This window comes from Anas acuta, chromosome 2 (genome assembly GCF_963932015.1).
Source record: "Anas acuta chromosome 2, bAnaAcu1.1, whole genome shotgun sequence".
NCBI classification, from domain to species: domain Eukaryota; kingdom Metazoa; phylum Chordata; class Aves; order Anseriformes; family Anatidae; genus Anas; species Anas acuta.
In genome coordinates, this window is record NC_088980.1 from 79,161,573 (window position 1) to 79,180,441 (window position 18,869).

General features: G+C 42.5%; 1 protein-coding gene across 4 annotated transcripts in view; it reads left to right on the forward strand.

Moving 5' to 3' along the window:
• ZCCHC2 (zinc finger CCHC-type containing 2) overlaps positions 1-11,112 on the forward strand; it is a 41,333-nt gene extending 30,221 nt beyond the window's left edge. For 2 of the 4 annotated variants that reach the window (XM_068670899.1, XM_068670901.1), the window contains 6 exons: positions 571-709; positions 2,287-2,351; positions 3,215-3,309; positions 5,720-5,848; positions 6,586-8,094; positions 9,084-11,112. In XM_068670899.1, coding sequence (XP_068527000.1) covers positions 571-709; positions 2,287-2,351; positions 3,215-3,309; positions 5,720-5,848; positions 6,586-8,094; positions 9,084-9,151 — 2,005 coding nt within the window. In that variant the 3' untranslated portion in view covers positions 9,152-11,112. The remainder of the gene's footprint in view (positions 1-570; positions 710-2,286; positions 2,352-3,214; positions 3,310-5,719; positions 5,849-6,585; positions 8,095-9,083) is intronic. The other 2 variants (XM_068670900.1, XM_068670902.1) reach the window with 1 other exon arrangement.
• The last annotated feature ends 7,757 nt before the right edge of the window (positions 11,113-18,869 follow it).

Below are 18,869 nucleotides of genomic sequence, written 5' to 3' on the forward strand. Positions count from 1 at the left end.
AAAATGCCAAATGCAACTCCCATTTCCCACTACTCAAATCTAGTAACCTTCAAGGTTAAAATATAAAACAAGAGGACTGGTTTGAAATTCAAATAAACACAGCTGCAGCACGATTTGTAAGTAGCCATGTGCTCCTTTTCTTATATGTGTTATGAATTCTGAAATAGTAATTACAGATTTTGTCATTAATCATAAGGAAGAAAGAGAATGAATTCAGAATACATTTCTTTCTGGAAAGTTTCCCCACATCTTGTATGACATAAGTGAACAAAAAGACTGCGTGCAGAAATATCTATGAAAGCTGTTCTCTCAAGTACTGTTTTCTCCAAATGTTATTTTTCAGAATTTTGCATCAAAGTATGGTAGACTTTCAAAAGAAACTCCATGTATGTTCAGATCATTACTATAACTTTAGTGTGCAAGAATTCCTGTAACTTGTCTTTAAAATGTCTTGAATTTCTAGAGTCTTCTGAAAGCAAAATACCTGTTTCCCAGCAAAAATGCAGATGTTGGTAGGAAAAGCTCACAAGTTTATTCACATTGGCACAGCTTTTGCTTTTTTCCTTGCAGCAGCACTAGTAGTGCAAAATGTTCTTCACTGGATAGCCTTAACATACAGCACTCTGAGCAAAATGGGGTAATGGACTGGAGAAGAAAAAGCTGTATTGCCCAGCAGCACCCAGAGCACTGTACAAACCTACTTGACCAGGTGTGTTGTTTTTACATTTAAAGCAGTATTCTGAAACTCTGAAATGAGGAAACTGTCCTCTACACATGATTATATTTAGTTTTGAAAGATGAAGAAAACTGCTAAAATTGTAGCAATGATTGCTCATGTTCAAGTTGCAGGTGACCTACCTTGATTAGAAAACCCCTCATAATTTTCACACTTATCACTCTGTTGAAGTTTAAGTATTTTGTTTTGAATTTATAGCTAAAACATTCCCATAGGATGTGTGTAATCAGAAAAGTCTTAATTTCTTAGCAGGAATTTCCTGTTATTGTAGCATGTTGTACAATAAGTTACAGCTCTCTGTAACATCAGAGAGAATTTCAGAAGGCCTAAGGAATTTGTGTTGTTGCAAGCAACAAACTCAACGTGGTATTAATAAGTAAACTATAAGAATGGTGCAGCAGGGCGTACAGGTTAGATGTACCCCCATCTATCTTACTTCCATTATCTAAGTAACTTAAGAATTAATCTTCACTGAAAAGTTAATAGCTGGATGCATATATACATGGTGTGTGAGATTATTTTTTTTTTGTCTCCAGTGGTCAATTTTGGTGTGAGTGTGGTCAAGAAGAATAATTACTCATAAATAAATTAATGTACTGAAAGTGAGGGAAGGAAGGTTGCTCACTTTTTCATCTGAAAAACCTTGAATGTTAGAATTGCTTAATATTGATTTCGTTCCACATGTAGAATTTGGCTATTGATTATTATGTGGGGAATGGCAAGCCAAAGTTTCCTTATTTCACAAACTACGGTAATGAATTGAGATTTGTTTTCAAAGCAGAAATGTTAGACTGCATCAAAGCTTGAAGTACGTGAGCTTGAGGCAAGACAAAATTGATATACTGAAGCAGGAAAAGCTACTTCCCAGTTAAAAGATTTCCAAATACAACGTAGGCAGAGACTATTTTTGAGTTGTCACAGTTTTTACTGCTTTGCCAAATATGAGATATCACTAGCAGCTAGTATATACTTACAGAAAAATGCAGACGTTGTGTTTTTTCTAATACGCTCCTAGGTGGTATTTTACAGAGTTCAGTTTAGCAGCAATCAAGGCCAGGTACTTGTTTTGTCAAGATGTAAACATAGCTTGCAATGTAAAAATAATTTGCCACATGTACTCTTCTCCCCCTCCCAATCATAGTTCCACTTAAATCAGAAGCTCTGTAGTCCCTTAAGCCTTATGATTAACTCTGATGAGATGGCTTCTTTTCGAGAAAGGAGTTTTTGGGGAGTATTTGATGAAAAGTGTTGGGTTTTCTTCTCAACTGGAAAGACTTACAGCTTGCTGATAGCAATAATTTGATTGATATCTTCTGAGTATTTGGAAGTAGTAATTTGCTGTGTCCTTTGCTAATAATAGCATAATCGCAAGATGATATGGATGATGCTGAAGGTCTGACCGCACTGTACAGATAGTTGTTTGTATGGCTGTAGCATCTGTGAGCAACACTAGTTGTGAGCTCATAGACCTTTAAGTCTAAGAGGTTTTTTGTTTGTTTTCATGATACAAATTATCTTTCATGACCCTCATTCTTGTATGTTCTGTTTAGCATACAGGGGAAAAACGAAGTCTGTCTGCAGTAAGCAAGAAGAAGGGAAAGCCACAGCTGGAAAAGTAGGTTTCCAACATAACCGGTAATCCAGGAACAACGTGGGGTGCATTCACTCTGATAAACAGAGTGTACAGTCAGTTAGGTGCTTTGTTTTACTATTGTGGAACAAGAGCTGGCATATTGTGAGACTAGGCTATATAAAAACCTTTTATCTTTTGAAAAGAAATAATGCGATAAATAGAATGTAGTTGTATGCATTTCTTCCCTAAAATTGTCAGTTGACATTTAGCAAACAGACTAAGGAGCAGAAGCAGGTTGAGTGATACAGAATTACCTTTTCTTCCCTTTATATTTATGTTAAAGTTAAAAATTGAAAAGCTGTCCTGAAAATGGTGAGGATCAAGTGAGGACAGATAGGGGGTGGTAACTTGCTGAAATGTTTTATTGAAGATAACTTGCGAATCAGAGGGCTTCAGAACTTCCTGTGGGCTACGCAATCCTCCACTGTAAGGAAGTGAAAAAATTTATAACCTTATCTAATAAGGTTTCAACTTGACTTCTTGTCATTTTATTACTCCGTAACCAGTTTTTTGCCCTAGTCTGGGGTATGGCTTCATTACATTCATTAGCTTTCAGGAAAGGCTGCAGAATCAGCTACACCTTTTTTTTAAAAAAAAACTCGTGTGTTTTCTTTTAGATCTTTATTCAGAGTTTAGTAACACTCTTGGCAGTTTAATTACTGGTATATTAAACAAATAAATAAAGGCTATTAGTGCATTATCTACATTTGTTGTTAAATACACATTTGTGGCCTGGAGTTACTGCTTTTGTTTACAGTGGCATTCTGTTTTCATACATGGTTGGTTGTCTGTGCTCATGCATTTGGGAAGGGAAAAAAACAAAAACATGAAAATTATTTACACAGGGAGAAAGCAAAGAAAACTGACTGCCGGCTGAGTAACAGGACTAATGGAGTTAGAGTTGCAGCATCACAGCACATACGTACAGGGACAGCAAAAGGTAAGATGTTTTCTCCTAAACTGTTTGTAAGAAACAGAATTTCTAGTTTTGCCTATTTATTCATTGTTCTGCAGTGAAGAGGAAATCACAAATTTGAAGTTTATTTCAGTGCAAGTCAGCATGTTGGCTGTCTAGTCTGTGCTTTGACTTGCTGGATAAAATGTGCTAGAAACAGTATTTTGTATAATATTGCTTAGGGTATGTCTCCTTTTGTGTAAAACTGGAAACATTCTAGGAAAGTCTTCGTGAATTGCCTTAGGTAAAGTGGTAGTTGCAGAAACAGAACTAGGCTGTATGAAATTCAGCAGTCTGAGTGTGTGGAGGTCCAGCATCTTGCCATTAGTGTTCCCTTTGCAGCTCACTAGTTTCATGCTAGTGCTGTGGGGTGGCACATGTGGAACCTGTTAGAAAAACCCACTGGTGTGAACCTTTGGTGAACTGTAGTGCATAAACCAGGTGACTGCTGAGCTACAGCACAGAACTGTGTGCGCTGCCCTGACAGGGTTTTCAGATTTAGGTAATCCAGCAAAATCTGGTGTCTGGGCCAAAATTTATATGCATCAGTCAGTGTTGAGCAACACAAATACAATTTTGTTTTAGTATGTTGAGCCTTCAGGTTTTATTATCTATTTCTGAAGGGCTATGTTACCTATTGGCTTTGATGTCTTGATGTTTTCCAGCCTCCTAGTATCAGTTGCATCCGTGTCTTTCTCATGTTAATTTTCCCAACAAAAGGATGAAAAAGAATTTGCCTTTTTCTATACCACCCGATTGGCCTGAATGTTGAAAGCACTCTTTCAAAGTGCCTTGTCTTGCTCATGCTTCCCCTTGGGGTACAGTCTTGAACAAGGTTTCATTCTTTCTTCTCCTCACTTCTTACCTTTGAGGGTTCCAGGTAGATCCCATTGCTGAATTAGTGTCATGTGCTTTACAGACAGCTTTTGTTATCTTCTAAAATCTGGCAGAAACTTTAAGAATTCACTGTTCACAAAGTTAGCAAAAACAATACGCTTGTAAAAGGTTATAGGTAAGAGCTGTACAAGTAGAAAAAATAATCTACAGGACAGCTTTCTGTATATGTTTCTGATTGCTTACTGCTCTTGTTGTCATGCAAAACACACTGAGTGTTTATGAACTGCTGATAACTTTCAGAGATTGTGCAATTTTGTGTGACACAGTGCAACGCTAAAAAGGAGTGCTTTGTGTTCACCCACTGCACACTAACCCCCAGATGTGACACTGCTTCCTTGATGGAGATGGCTAGTTAAGGCCGCTCCAAGAAGAAACTGCAGCCCACAGAGTTTAGAAGCAATTCAGTCTTCAGGGATGAGCTTTCTACCTGTTTGTGTACAAACAGCAAAGTGTCATCTGATAATACTCTTGGGAGATGCAGTCTACAAGAAGAAAAAAATCACATTGCTGTCTGAATCTCCCTAGCGTTATATCTGAAAGCGTGGTTTGAAATGTCCTCTTTTGAGTCAGTAGCTCTTAACTGCATTGTATTTTCTTCCATTTTTCACTCCCTATTTTTAGCTTTTGAGTCCTCATTTAGTTACACTTGCAGTTTAGAAGACTTGATCTTTTATAAGTGTTTTAGACTTTTTGAACTGTTGTCAGCATTGTGAGGTTAACACTTCCACTTCACACTATATTTTAACAAGGGTTTAGAATATGTAACAATTTTACCAAGTATAGATTTCAGTATAGGTTTTCTCTAACTGGGAAAATGGTTTCAAGAGTCAAAACGTCAGGCTGAAGAGTCAAAAAGTCATGCTGAACCTGAAAGCCGGAGCATTCTGGCTTAGAGTTGGCTTCACTAATAGGATCCAAACCCACCCTGAAATCCGATTTCCAGCAAATGAGTTTCACACAATACCTTTCAGAATTTAGAAAGCAATTTTACACATCTGTAGTTCACCTCTTTTTCCTTAAACAGATTTTGTTGATACAGTTGGCTTAAAGCCAGTTCTTGAACAGTTCATGATGAAAATGTGTATTGTTTGGGCTGTGCCTGCTGAGTTAGCTTTCTGCCTTTGTTGGTACGACCAAGGAGTATTTCACCTATTTGAATGGAAACAATTGACTGCTGCCATGCAGAGGAAATTATTATTACAGCACACTTCTTGTAAGCATCACAAAACTTTTGAAGGGTTATTCTTTTGATTATTCTGCATAAATGTGAATCTTCAATGTCACCTTTTTTAACGTGAAGGATTCAGTCATCAGAAATTTTGGGTACAAGACTAGCCCTTGATGCACGGCATTAAAACATTAGAAGTAGAAGGGAGAGATGTAATTAAGTAGGAACACCGTATTACAAAAACCTGGACTAGCATGATATCAGCAAACCAAAGTAATCTCACTTCAGTATACTAAGATTAAAAATAAAAATGCCAATTTTTATTTTTAGATCTGAATTTGGACGCTGGATCTGGTCATGATACATGTGGAGAAACATCATCTGAAAGTTACAGTTCTCCTTCTAGTCCACGACATGATGGGAGGGAAAGCTTTGATAGTGAAGAAGAAAAAGACAGAGGTTGGATTTGCGGAGAGTGTGCATGAACTTCTCTATTCCTTGACTAATCTCTTTCTTGTATTAATTTTAATTCGATTCTCAGTTTTATTAGCTGCTCTTATTTCTGAACTCGCCACAGATAACGTTTTGTTTTGCGAGTTTTGTGGCTGGATGGTTTGAAGACTTGTAGCAAATAGCATGACTGTTTACATACTGTTGAGTTTCAGATTGCTATGTACATGCATGTGGTACATGATATCCATATTTTCAGACTTCTGTGGTGTAGGTCTCTTTATTAAGTTCAGCAGCATACTATATGGAAAAAACATTTTATGTTTAGCATAAAATTGACTTGTTTTACAGCAAAGCATGCCCATCATTTCTGAGAGGTTCTTCTCTTTGTCTTCAATGACTGTTGAATTTGCCACTCCTTCCAAATTTGAGTAAACTGTGTTAATATCTTTCTAGGTAGATGCAAATTTCTAATGTATTCTGTGTACCACCGTTCCCATTTGCAGATACTCACAAGTCAAAGACACGGTAGCTTGTTAGGCAGTTTGGTATAGGCAAGCGATTGAGATTGACCTACTCTGATGCGGATGAATGAAAGTAGTCTCAAAGTTGTTCTAATTCAGGAAGATGCGACTATCATTTGTGTCAGCAAGCGTAGTTTTATGTGGGTGAATGAGTCCAGGGTGAGAGTTAGTGTAGTTTCACATACGTTCTTCCGACTCTGACAAATGCTGTTTTCTCCGCAGATACGGATAGCAATTCTGAGGACTCTGGGAATCAAAACGCAACCAGGTTTACAGGCTACAGTGCTGTCAGTTCATCGAACATGAACAAACCATCCGCTCAGATCTCTGCAGTCAATAACGAGAACGGGAGCCTTCCAGAAGATCCTCTGAACGCGAAGTTCCAACACATTTCCTTTATGCCTGCCTTACACTGTGTGATGCACAGCGCTGCCCAAAAGCCCGAAGCAGTTGTCCCGCCGCCCATCTCTGCAGACGGCAAAACGATGGGGATGCTCGTGACCACGCCTGTTGCTGTCTCACCGGTGAGAGAGTCTGCGAATTCACCTCCGGGTGGAATGGGCCCAGGGACTTCTGGCGAACCCGAGAAACGCCTTGAGCTGATGGCTTCCCCTTTGCCAGTCCCATCCACTTTCCTTCCGCACTCTGTCCAGCCTGGCAGCCCTGCTTTGCATTTGGCAATACACAGATTGAAAATGCCCTCTCCACAGGGATCGACAGAAAGTTGCACAGTTAATGGACCGCAGCAGCCGACAGGAAACTTAAGTATCGGATCACCAAATACTGCCTTTATCCCAGTCCACAACCCAGGTAGTTTCCCAGGATCCCCAGTTCCTACGACAGATCCCATTGCGAAACCTGCGTCCCAGGTGGTAGGACTGAATCAAATGGTGCCTCACATTGAGGGAAACCCAGGAGCGATCCCTCAGCCTACCAATCTGAAGGTAGTTCTTCCAGCAGCTGGTCTCTCCACGGCAGCAGCGCCACCTCCACCAGCTTCGTACGCTTTGCCAGGCAGTCCCCACGCTACCAGCGTGTTGCCCAACCAGAATACAAACGTGCTGAGCACTGTAGCCACTTCCTCGCCACCTCAGTCCGCTGGGCTAGGCGTTGGCCAGGTGCAGTCCACCGTTCCTCCCGCCATACCCACCCACACGCCAGGCCCTGCCCCCAGCCCGAGCCCTGCTCTAACACACAGCACTGCACAGAGCGACAGCACGTCCTACATCAACGCTGTTGGAAACAATAACACTAACGGGACAATGTTACCTCCGCAGCAGTTGGGATCGGGGCCCTGCGGTTCCTGTGGACGTAGGTGTAGCTGTGGGACCAACGGAAGCCTTCAGATTAATAGCTATTTTTATCATAACCCACTTCATGGACAAGTCTACAGAGTTCCATCTTTCTTCACTCTGCCATCACTTTGCAATGGCAGCTACCTCAACCAAGCACATCAAAGCAATGGAACACAACTTCCTTTCTTCCTGCCTCAGTCTCCGTATGCAAACGGGCTCATGCATGACCCGGTCATGGGGAGCCAGGCCAACTATGGTATGCAGCAGATGGCAGGATTTGGGAGGTTCTATCCCGTATATCCAGCACCTAACGTAGTTGCCAACACAAATGGGTCGGGGCCCAAGAAGAACGGGAACGTTTCATGTTACAATTGTGGTGTAAGTGGACACTATGCGCAGGACTGTAAGCAGTCATCCATGGAGGCCAGTCAACAAGGTAATCATGATAACTCCCAGCGGACTTGCTTTTGAGTTTAGCGGTTTCTCTTTACCTTCCTGAATGTGCTGTTTCTGGTCTTGCAGAAAGGTGTGCGTGCGTGTGTATGTTTTGTGTAAATGGTTGTGCATTAGTGACCTGCTCTAAAACCGCAAAGCATCTTATCTCTGCCTGAAATTTCTGTAGAACAGAGCAAGGGAATGGGATTCGCAGCGCCAAGCTGAAAATGGGCACAATTCAGAGCTGGGAGCTCGAACTGTATCTGTTCTAACTTGTCATTCCTTTCACTGGTTTGTTTTTGGCATTATGTTGAGATTTGCATGTTGTTCCAATTTTTCCATTCCTGTTCAGTGTTTTTTGGAGAGAATTCATTGGCAAAAAGTGTAGAAAATATCCATTACTGTCTATAATGTGAACGTGAATCCGTAAAACTTAGGAGAACTCAAAAAAAAAAAGCAAAGTGGCCATTTGATAATTTAACTTTTGTAAAGCTTGCCTTTGCACAACCAGCCATCCTCTGTGCCCCATCGTGAAATACACAAATGAAATATGCTTCAACTTTTCAGACAAGTTGCAGCAAAAAGGCAGAAACCAATTGGAACTAAAAATCAAAGGCTTCAGTCTTGGGTGCAGTTTCTTTCTCCCTTCAAAACAGTGGAGAAAAGGCAGCGTTCGCATAGAACGTGCACTGCTCCTGGTTCTTGGCCTTGGACTGGAACAGGAAAGACTAGCCTTGGTGGGGTCTTCTTTTCTCTGCTTTTTTTTTCCAACAGTGGTAGGGTCCTGTATCTGCTGTCTGTGGTTTTTAAAAAACTGACATTTTTAGCGAGCAGTTGAAAGAAAATGGTATAAAATCTTGGGACCTACTTTGAAAGCACTGGAGGATGATAGTGCCTTTTGAAGAGCATGTCCATTTTGATACCTTGTAGTGGTTTTGTAATCCATTTTAATTGTGAGCAGTGACTTAGTAGTTCTCTTTCCTGTTTTAGGCACTTACAGACTGAGATACGCACCTCCCCCTCCCCCTTCCAATGATACCTTGGATTCTGCAGACTGAAACAAGTAAACATTGCCTACTTAAACTGAAGCTTGGGAAATCGGGGGAAGGTGTGTGTGGGAGGGGGGGGTGGTCTTGTGTTTTGGGACATTCCCGGTTTTATATTCTTTTGGAATTTTTTCATTGCTTTTGCACCTCTGTTCCGTACAAAAGAAGAAAGCTGAGTCCCTGGTCTCCTCCTGGTTCTACAAAAGGCTTGCGTAATGCATGTAATTCACACGCCCAGCCAAACAATCAAAAAGAGCATTCGAACCATGCTTTTGCACTGAAGACTTGAGACATGTGCAATGTTTACTGCATTTAAAAAAAAAAAAAAGTCCTCTGACCTCTGACATCACTGGTGGAGCAGCCATATGGTGAAAGAAGAAGCTTGGTCATGTTCCCCACCACAATCTTCTCCCCCTCCCACTCCCTGTCCTCTTTATGCTGCTGTTTTATTTTCTTTTCCCTGTCTGTCCACGTGGATTCGTTGGACTCGCATGAGTGTTTAGCAGTTCATACAGACCCTGCCCGTACTCTAAATTGATGCTCATGAATCGAGGGGAGATGTTCAAACGTCCTATTAGGAGAATCCAAAGGAACACACCACACTGTGTGTGCTATATCTGCTAAAAATACATATACACAGCTCTTGAGAGTCCCAAATAATGAAAATACATAGAGCAGGAGTGGCTGAAACTGTGTGGACTTGAACAGATTTTTAAAAATGAACAAGCTTAAATTGACAGATTTTCTTCCATTGTAGCTTTTTAGCCTGTATGTTCAGCAAAAAGAAAAAAAAAAAGGTGAAAAAAATGGTATGAATGTTGTACTCAGTGTGTTTGCATTTGTAATGAAAGTTGACAGCATTTTTTCCTTTTTTAAAGCTATTCTACATCGTGTCAACACAGAATGAACATTACTTGATTGAATATTTTTTTCCTAAACTATTAGTGTTGCATTGTACTTAGAATGTAAATGTTTTATTTCAAACTGAACAAAAGCTATGGTTTTCTACAAAATAGTCAGGTATTAGTATTAGAACCTGTCTACCAAATAGCAAAGTCACTATTTTATAACAATTTACCACTATGCGTAATTACGGTATAATGTGAAAGACTGAAATGAGTGTTAAGATGGTATTAATCATGTCAGTATCATGAGTAAGTAAGTTTAATGCTGCTGTATTTTTTATTTTATTTTTAAAAGCCAATATACGTACTAAATTGCTTCCAGGTAATATTTGATTTCCTAAAGTGCACTGAGGTTATCTGGAAGATGAGTGTATTTTTTGACTGCTGCATTCAACACCGATGAACAACTACCACTGTATATCCATAGGGTTTGGCATTCCTCACAGTTCATGGCAGAAATCTTTTTTCTTAAACTAAGGCCCGGTGTCCGGTAGAGGGATGAAATAAAGTCAATCTTTGGTTCAGCCGTCTAATAAATTGCTAAACAAACAAACAACAACAACAACAAAAAACTTGAAGAAAAAAAAAAGCTTGATTACTACATTTCTTCATAGGTAGCATTTATATTTATAGCACCAGTGTACATTTTGAAACTTTTTTCTTGGAGGGGGGGAACGGGGAGGGAGGTAGATGAAAGCTTTAATTTAAAAAAAAAAAAAGTTTAAGTAGTAAATGAAAATTATTTTGATTAAAATTTTTATTTGATCTGGGTATTTTTGGACCACTTGAAATGAATGAACTGCGTTTGAGTTGAAGTGAGGGTGTTAAACCACCAATGGACTTGTATTGTGAATTACCTGCCAGTTGTACTTTATGGAACTTATTTTATGATTTAAAATACTGTACTGTAAATAGGAGGTATGTTACCTTCTCTTTATTTGTATGTTTACCATATACTTTGATATTTGAAATGTACTGGAAAGGTCACTTATATTTCTAGAAGAGATTGGATTTTATGCAACCTTTTTCCTTGACTTAACAGCAATAAAAAAAGAAAAAAAAAAAGTACCCGTGTTCAAGTACTGTCCTTTATCGCTGAGAAAAATGAAATGAAAGTGGTACTTTGCCTCTGGGTAGAGGATGGGAACGTGGAAGGTTTTGGCAAGCTCCTGTTTTGGTTGGAATCTGTCACTTTTAAGATGAAGCTGAGAGTATTTGACTTCAGGTAAGATCAGTCTTGTCACTGCAGCCGGGATACTGTCTCTTGCTGTTAGCTCCTCTAGGGCAGACAGATCTCGTGGGAGAAGGAGGATGGCCTTCCGTGATAGACCCAGGGCTTTGACCCGAGCTCCTTCAGAGCAGTTAAGCCTGTGTTTTATTCTGGTGGTTCCTGGGGTTGGGGTGAAACCCAGTTTACACACACTTTTTGGACTGCAGTGCAACTTGAGTCCCCTGTACTCCTCGACATAGCGTGTTTGCTGGTCATGACTAACTGGAAAGTGAGAGCTTTCTTCCATCTGCTAAAATAGACAGAAGGACAGCAGGAGTTTGGGGGCTAGAGAAGCAGCTCGTGGATGTGTAGATTGCAGCGGAGCGGTATGATAGGAGTGTAACACCTGAATGTGCTCAAGTAGTACTGAAAAAGAGGAGGGTAATAATTACTCTGTCACCTTTTCTTCCCTCTACTCTGCAGCCAGGGCTTCTAATTCCTAGTGCTTAGCAGCAGCTTATCTGCCACGCTGAGGACCACAGACTGTCTTAGATCTTTATCCCAGCTTACTACCCGGCGCAACCTACTTCATGAGAAACCAGCCGACACGAGAAGGCTCAAAGTTGCCCACGAACCCAACCTTTTTTCCTTGGGCAACTTGCATAATAGCAGGTATTTTAAGGAGGTATCATGCAAGCATCATTATGGATCTCATATCCCTCCCTGGAGCGCGTGCTCATGTCTGAGGAATCTGTGAGTTACCCATACAGCTTTGAAAAAGGGATCTGCTGCTTATCGTGCCATCAGAGGTGCTGATGCTCCCTGTGCCCGAATGGCACCGTCTGTTTATGCTGCGAGCAATCCTGACTAACAGATCCCAGGCACACCTATCAACCCAAGCATCTAAAAATGCTTGCCCTCTGGCACTGCAGGCAGTATGAAATGCCTCGTTACTCTGCTCCTGACCATGCTCTCACCCAGCTGTCCTCTCTGCCCCTCCTGCTCTCACCTGGGCAATCAGGTTTAGCTACAGCTGCAGGGATTCTGCCATTCGGTGGCTTGGAAGCAGTTGAGTGCCCCGAAGCAGCTGGCCCTGGCTGCTGTTCAGGCTGTCCAGGAGCGACTCGCGGGTTTTGCGTTGCTCCCAGTTTGCAGGGCTTGCAAAAAGCGTGGCGTTTGTCCCCAAAGCTGGGCGGAAAAATGAACAATGAGCGGGGCACGGACAGGCCTGGCGAGACGAGGATCAGGGAGCGAGTGCGTCGGTGCACATAGCTGGCTTATGAGCGAACAGATGACCTAGTTTTCCCAGCGAAGTGACATTAGGGTGATGACCTAATGCCTCGGTCTTGACTTGGCTGGTACCATTGAGGGGGTGAAGGAGCTCTTGTTCGGAAAGAGAGGCCGCATGCATCACGCCGAGGCAGATGGAACAGCAAAAGGTGCAAAAACGCTTACTGCGAGCTGCAGAACGAGACCAGTGCCACGTTAATTGAACCGCAGAGAAGTGGAAGCGCCATCGATAATTACGGGTGCTGGAATTGGGCATGGTACACACAGAATTTGGCACAGTATGTATAAAGGTCGTGTACCGCGCTTGTGCTCGCCAGGAGGAGGAGGTGCCTGAAGCACCTAGTCAGGCCGCCTTTTGTTGTATAAACCCTGGGAGCCCAAACCCTACTGCTGGGGTCTTCTGGTGCTGTAGGCAGATGCTGTCTGGTTTGGACCTTGTGTCTTCGCTCCGTGAGCTTGTTGAAAGGAGAATCGCTTTGTGGGAATCGCACTGAGGTTACCGTCCTGTGGACTCGGGCTAGGGCTTGGTGACGTGGACAGGGTCCCAGCACTAACCGACAGGCTCTGGTCGTCTTTTAAGGGAGAAAGGAAAAGCAAATGTCAAAGTGTCGCTGCAGGGAGAGAGCGGTACCTCAGTGCTTAGCTGTTGTGTGTCTCAGTCGCTGCTCAGGGCAAAGGAGCAGAGCTCCAGCTCTGATCCCAGCTTTGAGCTAACAGCTGCAGACAGGCCAGTTCCTCGGTCTTTAGACTGAATATTGGAGTAGGCTAGAGGTCAAAACCTCTGAGCAGCTATATTTGGTCTGACCGAAAGTTCACCTGTGCCTGCATCCTGTCTCCAGCGATGATCAGTAGTGGATATTTAGGAAGAAAGTATTTTTGATGAGGGAGAGGCAGTACTTCTTGCATATGTGGTGTCCTGGCGAAATGAAGTGAATCTCTTGAGTTCATCTTCACAATAGGTGGCAGCATAACTCCACCAGCTGAATGTGCTTGCGCTTCTGAGACACCATGTAAGATGCTTCGGTTTCGCTCGGTTTTAACATCTTTGCGCCATGAAAGTAAGCTTATTCTGGGGATTTCCTTGACTTGTGATTTTTGTTACATCGCTTTCCATAGGGTTGTCTCATGTTCATGTGTTTTCTAGCACGAAGCACATAGTCATTGTTGTCTCAACAAAATAAGCATGCTGAAAGCATGTCTGAAGCGTTATCTACCTAGAGCTAAAATAGACCAGGTCTCATAGATGGTATTGAAAACTCAGAGAATTGAAGCCAAGTGTGAAAGCTGTATCTTCACTGAAATCTTTTAAGTCCATGTAGCTTGTTTGCAAACTAGAATAATTCCTGAGGGAGTCTGGCTGTCTTTCAGGATAATTAATCTCATTTACGTCTTCTATACACAGTCTGAAGATCCACAATACAGTATTTAATTTCAAATTATATACTTGTCTGGAGTGTCTCATGCTCAGGAGACATCCATTATGGATGTATTAGTACATCCATTTTACAACTCTCCTGTTTGATTTAAAATCACAGTTTTTTATTGATTACTAATGTATATTGTTTTATAGGGATAGAGGATGTTGATCGCTGATACAAAGTTAAGAATTAAGTCAAAAGATGCTGATTGGTGTGACTGATGAAAAACGGAGATTGCTGCTCTAAGTTTAGTTTTAAAATACTCGGTAGGAACTTCTTAGGAAAAAAACAATAGTATTTTACATAACAAAATATTATGTTTACATCATAATAGTTGTATTTTACACCACTGATAGGCTGAAAATGAATGGCACTTTCAAGAGCTTTGGATTTTTTTATTGATTAACTGAAATGAAGTTTTGAAACTCATGAGGCGTCTAAATAGAGTAGTCAGTAAAACAAAATTTTCTTGCTGTCAAAACACCTTATTCCCCCTTTTTTAAAGTGTTTTTTTTTACAGGATACGCGCATGCCCCAGCTCGCGAGTGGACAGCTTAGCAGTGGCAAGACTTCTGGATGGAAACTTGACACGAGACTTTAGTTGCTCCTTAAAGGCCAGGTCAGCTCTGAGGTGCACGTTGAAATGAATTCCAGGTATCTCAAACGGAGCGTGCAGACCAGGAAACCTTGGTCTCTGTCAAGCAAGTGTTATGAAATAAAAATGTTGAATGAAACGATCAGTAATGTGTGAGGAGGGGAGGGGAAAGCAACAGCAAGAGAATACCAGCGGGCATTGGGGTGTGCTTGAGATGAGATGATTTCACCAGATCTCTTAGCTCAGATCCAGTTTGTGGCAAAGAACGAAGAAGTGATTGCATCTGTTTGGTACAGACACAAATGACTTCTGCACTTAATCATAGAGCAGCTGACCATCTCACACACGCAACAGGGGAAATGGGAGCTTCCTGCAGCCTACATAGGGCTAATTTACGTGGACTGCATAATAACAGAATAGACTGTAATAATACATTTAAAATACTATGCCCTTCACCATTCTTAAGGCTACCCAGAGTTGTCAGCTAGCTAACGCACCCTTTATGGTGTTTTTCCTTTGATGTGTTTTCCATTTTCATTAATGTGCTAGCTTTTTTTTTTTTTTTTTTTTTTTTTTTTTCCATCTTTCTCATGCCCTGATTTTCCTCTTAGCATTTCTTCTACACGCCTACTGGAAACATGTACATAATAGAGGGCCGTTTGAAATGCTTTAATCAATGGTATGCAAAACTCCCAGACAACAGTGCTGAAAACTTGCTAACCCAAAATAAAGTAACCTGCGCAAGGAGGTAACTATTTCAGCGTAAGGCTGTGCCAATACCTGTCGTTGTGAAAAAGTGGGAGCTGGGACTTAAAATCCCACTTTGAAGCCACCAATTTTTTTTCTTCCCTTTTAAGGAAAGGGAAGATTGCTCATTTCTAGCAAGTTCTCAGGTGGAGGAGGCAAAGAACAGGACATGCATCCCGTTTGTGTGTGGACGCAGGCATGTGCCATGCTGCACGTGGTGGCAGAGGAGAGGGCATGGGGAGCAGGAGCTGCAGGCAGGACCAGGACTGCTCAGGAGATCAGCTGCAGAAGCTTCAGTTCCAAACTTTAACTGTGTCTGCTTCTTTGCTCTATTTTAAAAGTAGAAACCTTCCTAAGCGGTGGTCTTCTTGGAAGCAAGTACAACGAGGATTAGGACAGAGTGGGTCGAGCCCATTTGACAATACCAATTGCATAGACAGCCAGAGTGTGAGTACCTAGAAAGTTTCACCAGTTCTCTGGGCCCTGTTTTTCAAAACCCTTTGACTGAAGCCTTAAAGTTTCATCCTTCAGATCTCCAGCACACTCTTCCTGGCCAGTTTGAGCCTACTTTCATACCCAGAATATTTCACTTACTCAGGTGCAGAGAGAAGGTGACAGAGGCCTCTCCCTGCATTGCCAGGCATTGTCAGCCACCCCACATTTTTCAAAGTTTCTTTGTTTAGCAATGTATCTAGTTTCCTTCTGAACCCTTTAAAGCTCCTGATTTCCATGACCGATGCGGGTAACATATTCCATATGCTTGCTTCCCTTTTGTTAGTGAGCTCGTTCAGTCTCTATCTGTCTTTGATGGAGGCGTACACCAGGCTCCTCCTGTTGCCACTTGAAAGCTGGGAAATGCCCTCAGTTCTTCGGCAAAATTAATTTTGTTTCCAATGCTCTTCCTCAAGCTGTACATTATGCTGCTTTGCTTTGCTTAGGTGTTTGCATATTGTGCGGCAATTGTTTTATCTGTGCCAGGATTTTATTTGTACAGCTGGCCATGCCTTTGATACAAGGAAATGCGAGAGTTTAAAGGATGGAGGGAAGGGAGAGATGGTGGGGGAGCCACAGCAGCTGTTTGCGCTATCCCCAGGTGGGGAGCTGTGCTTCACAAACCCTCCATGCAGAGCGCCAGCGGTTCCAATGAAGGACAACAACAAAAAAATACAAGCCAAAGCTTGGGAAAAAATGAACAGCTGGAAACAGAGAGCACTAATTGGCCTTAACGGCCTGGTCCTGCCCGTGGCCAGCAGCCCCATCTCACCCCTGAGCCTAATCCTGGCTGAGTGATGCAGGTGCCCCCTGCATCGTTCCTGCTCCTGCCTGGGCCCCCATGATGGACCCTGGGCCCGACCAACCTCGTCTGGGGCTGTTGGTGGGGCCAGATCTGCTCAGGTGCTGGGGACAGCACTCTGGGCTCCTTCCTGCAGCTCCTCAGTGAGCCTTCAGCACCTCCTGAAGCTCACCTCTTCATCTCACAAGTGCTGTGGTGGATGAACCTCCCTGCAGGTAATGGTTCACGTCCTATGGGCTCTTGTCAGCTGTGGGCTGAAGGATGGGGTGGCAAGGAGAAGGGATGGAGGTCACCCAGTCGGCAGAAGGATGCTTGATAATTGCAGCAAAACCTAAACACGGAGCAACACGCAGCTGAGGAGAGGAAAGAAGAGATGAAAATAAAAGTCTAAAATGTGGCCATTAGGGTCACTACACATTGTTTATTTATAGCTGGTTCAGGCCCACATTCTGTCCCAGATACTCTTGAACTAACTTCAGTCATGCAACAAATGCAAAGCCAAAATAACACAGCGCTGATTTCACTGGCTGTGCCTCTCCCCTGATGTAAACAGGGCTTTCCAGCCATGCTTTTATGTAAGTATTTTTGCAGCAGTGTGGAAGCCATTAAACTGTGCGGTTATGTATTTCGCTGCTCATTTGAGACCTATTAAAATAAGGTATTACATAGTGAGCCCGAGGCAGCAGGAACGGGTGAAAGAGGGCAGATTTTGCTCCAGACTGCCATTGCCATATCAGAGAAGGCAAAATACATTTCTCTAATTTACAGATACCATCGCCTCAGCTGAAAACTCATTTGATGGTGCATTTTAGACCACATGGGGTCTGAAATGTCATTTTCCCCTCTTTGAGACAAAGAGTGGCAATGATTCTGTGGCACTGGCTTACGAATGGTAATGCAAATGTGTTTTGAGTGAGGTTTTTTTTATTGGCTGAGATGTCTCCAGCCTACAGGGTGCTTGTTCTCAATCCAGGACTTTGCCTGCCCTTTGTTTTATCTGGTAAGAGCATAACAGCTTTGTCCAGGTGCTCACGGGTGGGGTGTATGGATAGCACCTGGAGTAAGCAACTTGGTTTCAGGTGGGCAGAATTAGCCACAAGAAAGACAAGGTCATTGACCCCTTAATCTCCAGTTCGATAGTGCTGCCTATGTGGGGCTTACCTTCTCATCTTTAGTCTCAAACCCTTCCATCTACCATGTTTCTTCTTCTACCTGCCCACTTGTAGGGGGGAGCAATGGGGTCAACCTCCAAATCCCTGTTTCTGGATCTGCTGCTGTTGGATTTCGCGGTTAGCCTGGCTGTAAGTCATTTCCCAGAGCTGTCTTTTCACTTATGCATTTTTATTGTACATTGTTTATTTGATCGTGTTAGGATGATGTCATGTTTTGGCTCTAAAAGCTTCAGAAGTTCAGGCAACGTGGTTTGGGACAAGTTCACTCCCTGGATTTATTTTCTGTAGAACGCCCAGAGGTTGGCCTTGTCTTCTCACGCAGGCTGACCATCAGCTGTGGTGGGAAGACTAGGTCCAGCCAGGGGCAGGAGGCATCAAAAGGGAGCATAGATGTGGTGTCTGCCTGTAGAAGGATTTCAGAGGAAACTCCGGTGCTGGAAGTTTCCAGCTAGGTTGCTAAAGATGGGTGAGAGAAAGATGACTGACCTGTAAACGAGCACAATGCGAGATGGAGGCGTGGTGTGTTGAAGACGCTACTGCTGCCCCAGCGGCCAAAGAGGCTGACTTTGACTGCATTACAACCAGTGGGAAACATGAGGCTTACACGTGAGCTGGGGTAGAAATCTCTTCTGGCACAGCTTGGGGGTTAAACAGGCACATCTTTCATACCTTGACAGGCTTCCTTTCTGATATTAAAATATATATTTATATTAAAAGAAAGGCTGAGAGCATTTCTTCTGTATTCTGATATTTCACATCCTCATGCTGAAGTGCTAGCTGAAAACAGAAGAGCACTAAAAGGCTTTCAGATGAATGTACACAGATGAACAGCAAAACGACCAAGTGCCCATCATGAGGAGGGTGCCCACAGCCACATGCCTCCTTCTGTGGAAACTTGTGGTGCTCTGCGCTCCTCTAGGAGCGCTTGTGATGTGAGGCTTTTCTCCTTCTAAGTTTTCAAACAATGCCTCAAGGCTGCAGCCACAGCACATCGAGTGGTCCTAAAAATGAAATTATCTGTGCACTTAGGAATCCGCTGTGTAATTAATTCCATCTCTGTGGGACACAGAGATACTTTTGTCCCCCGTTGTGTTGATTG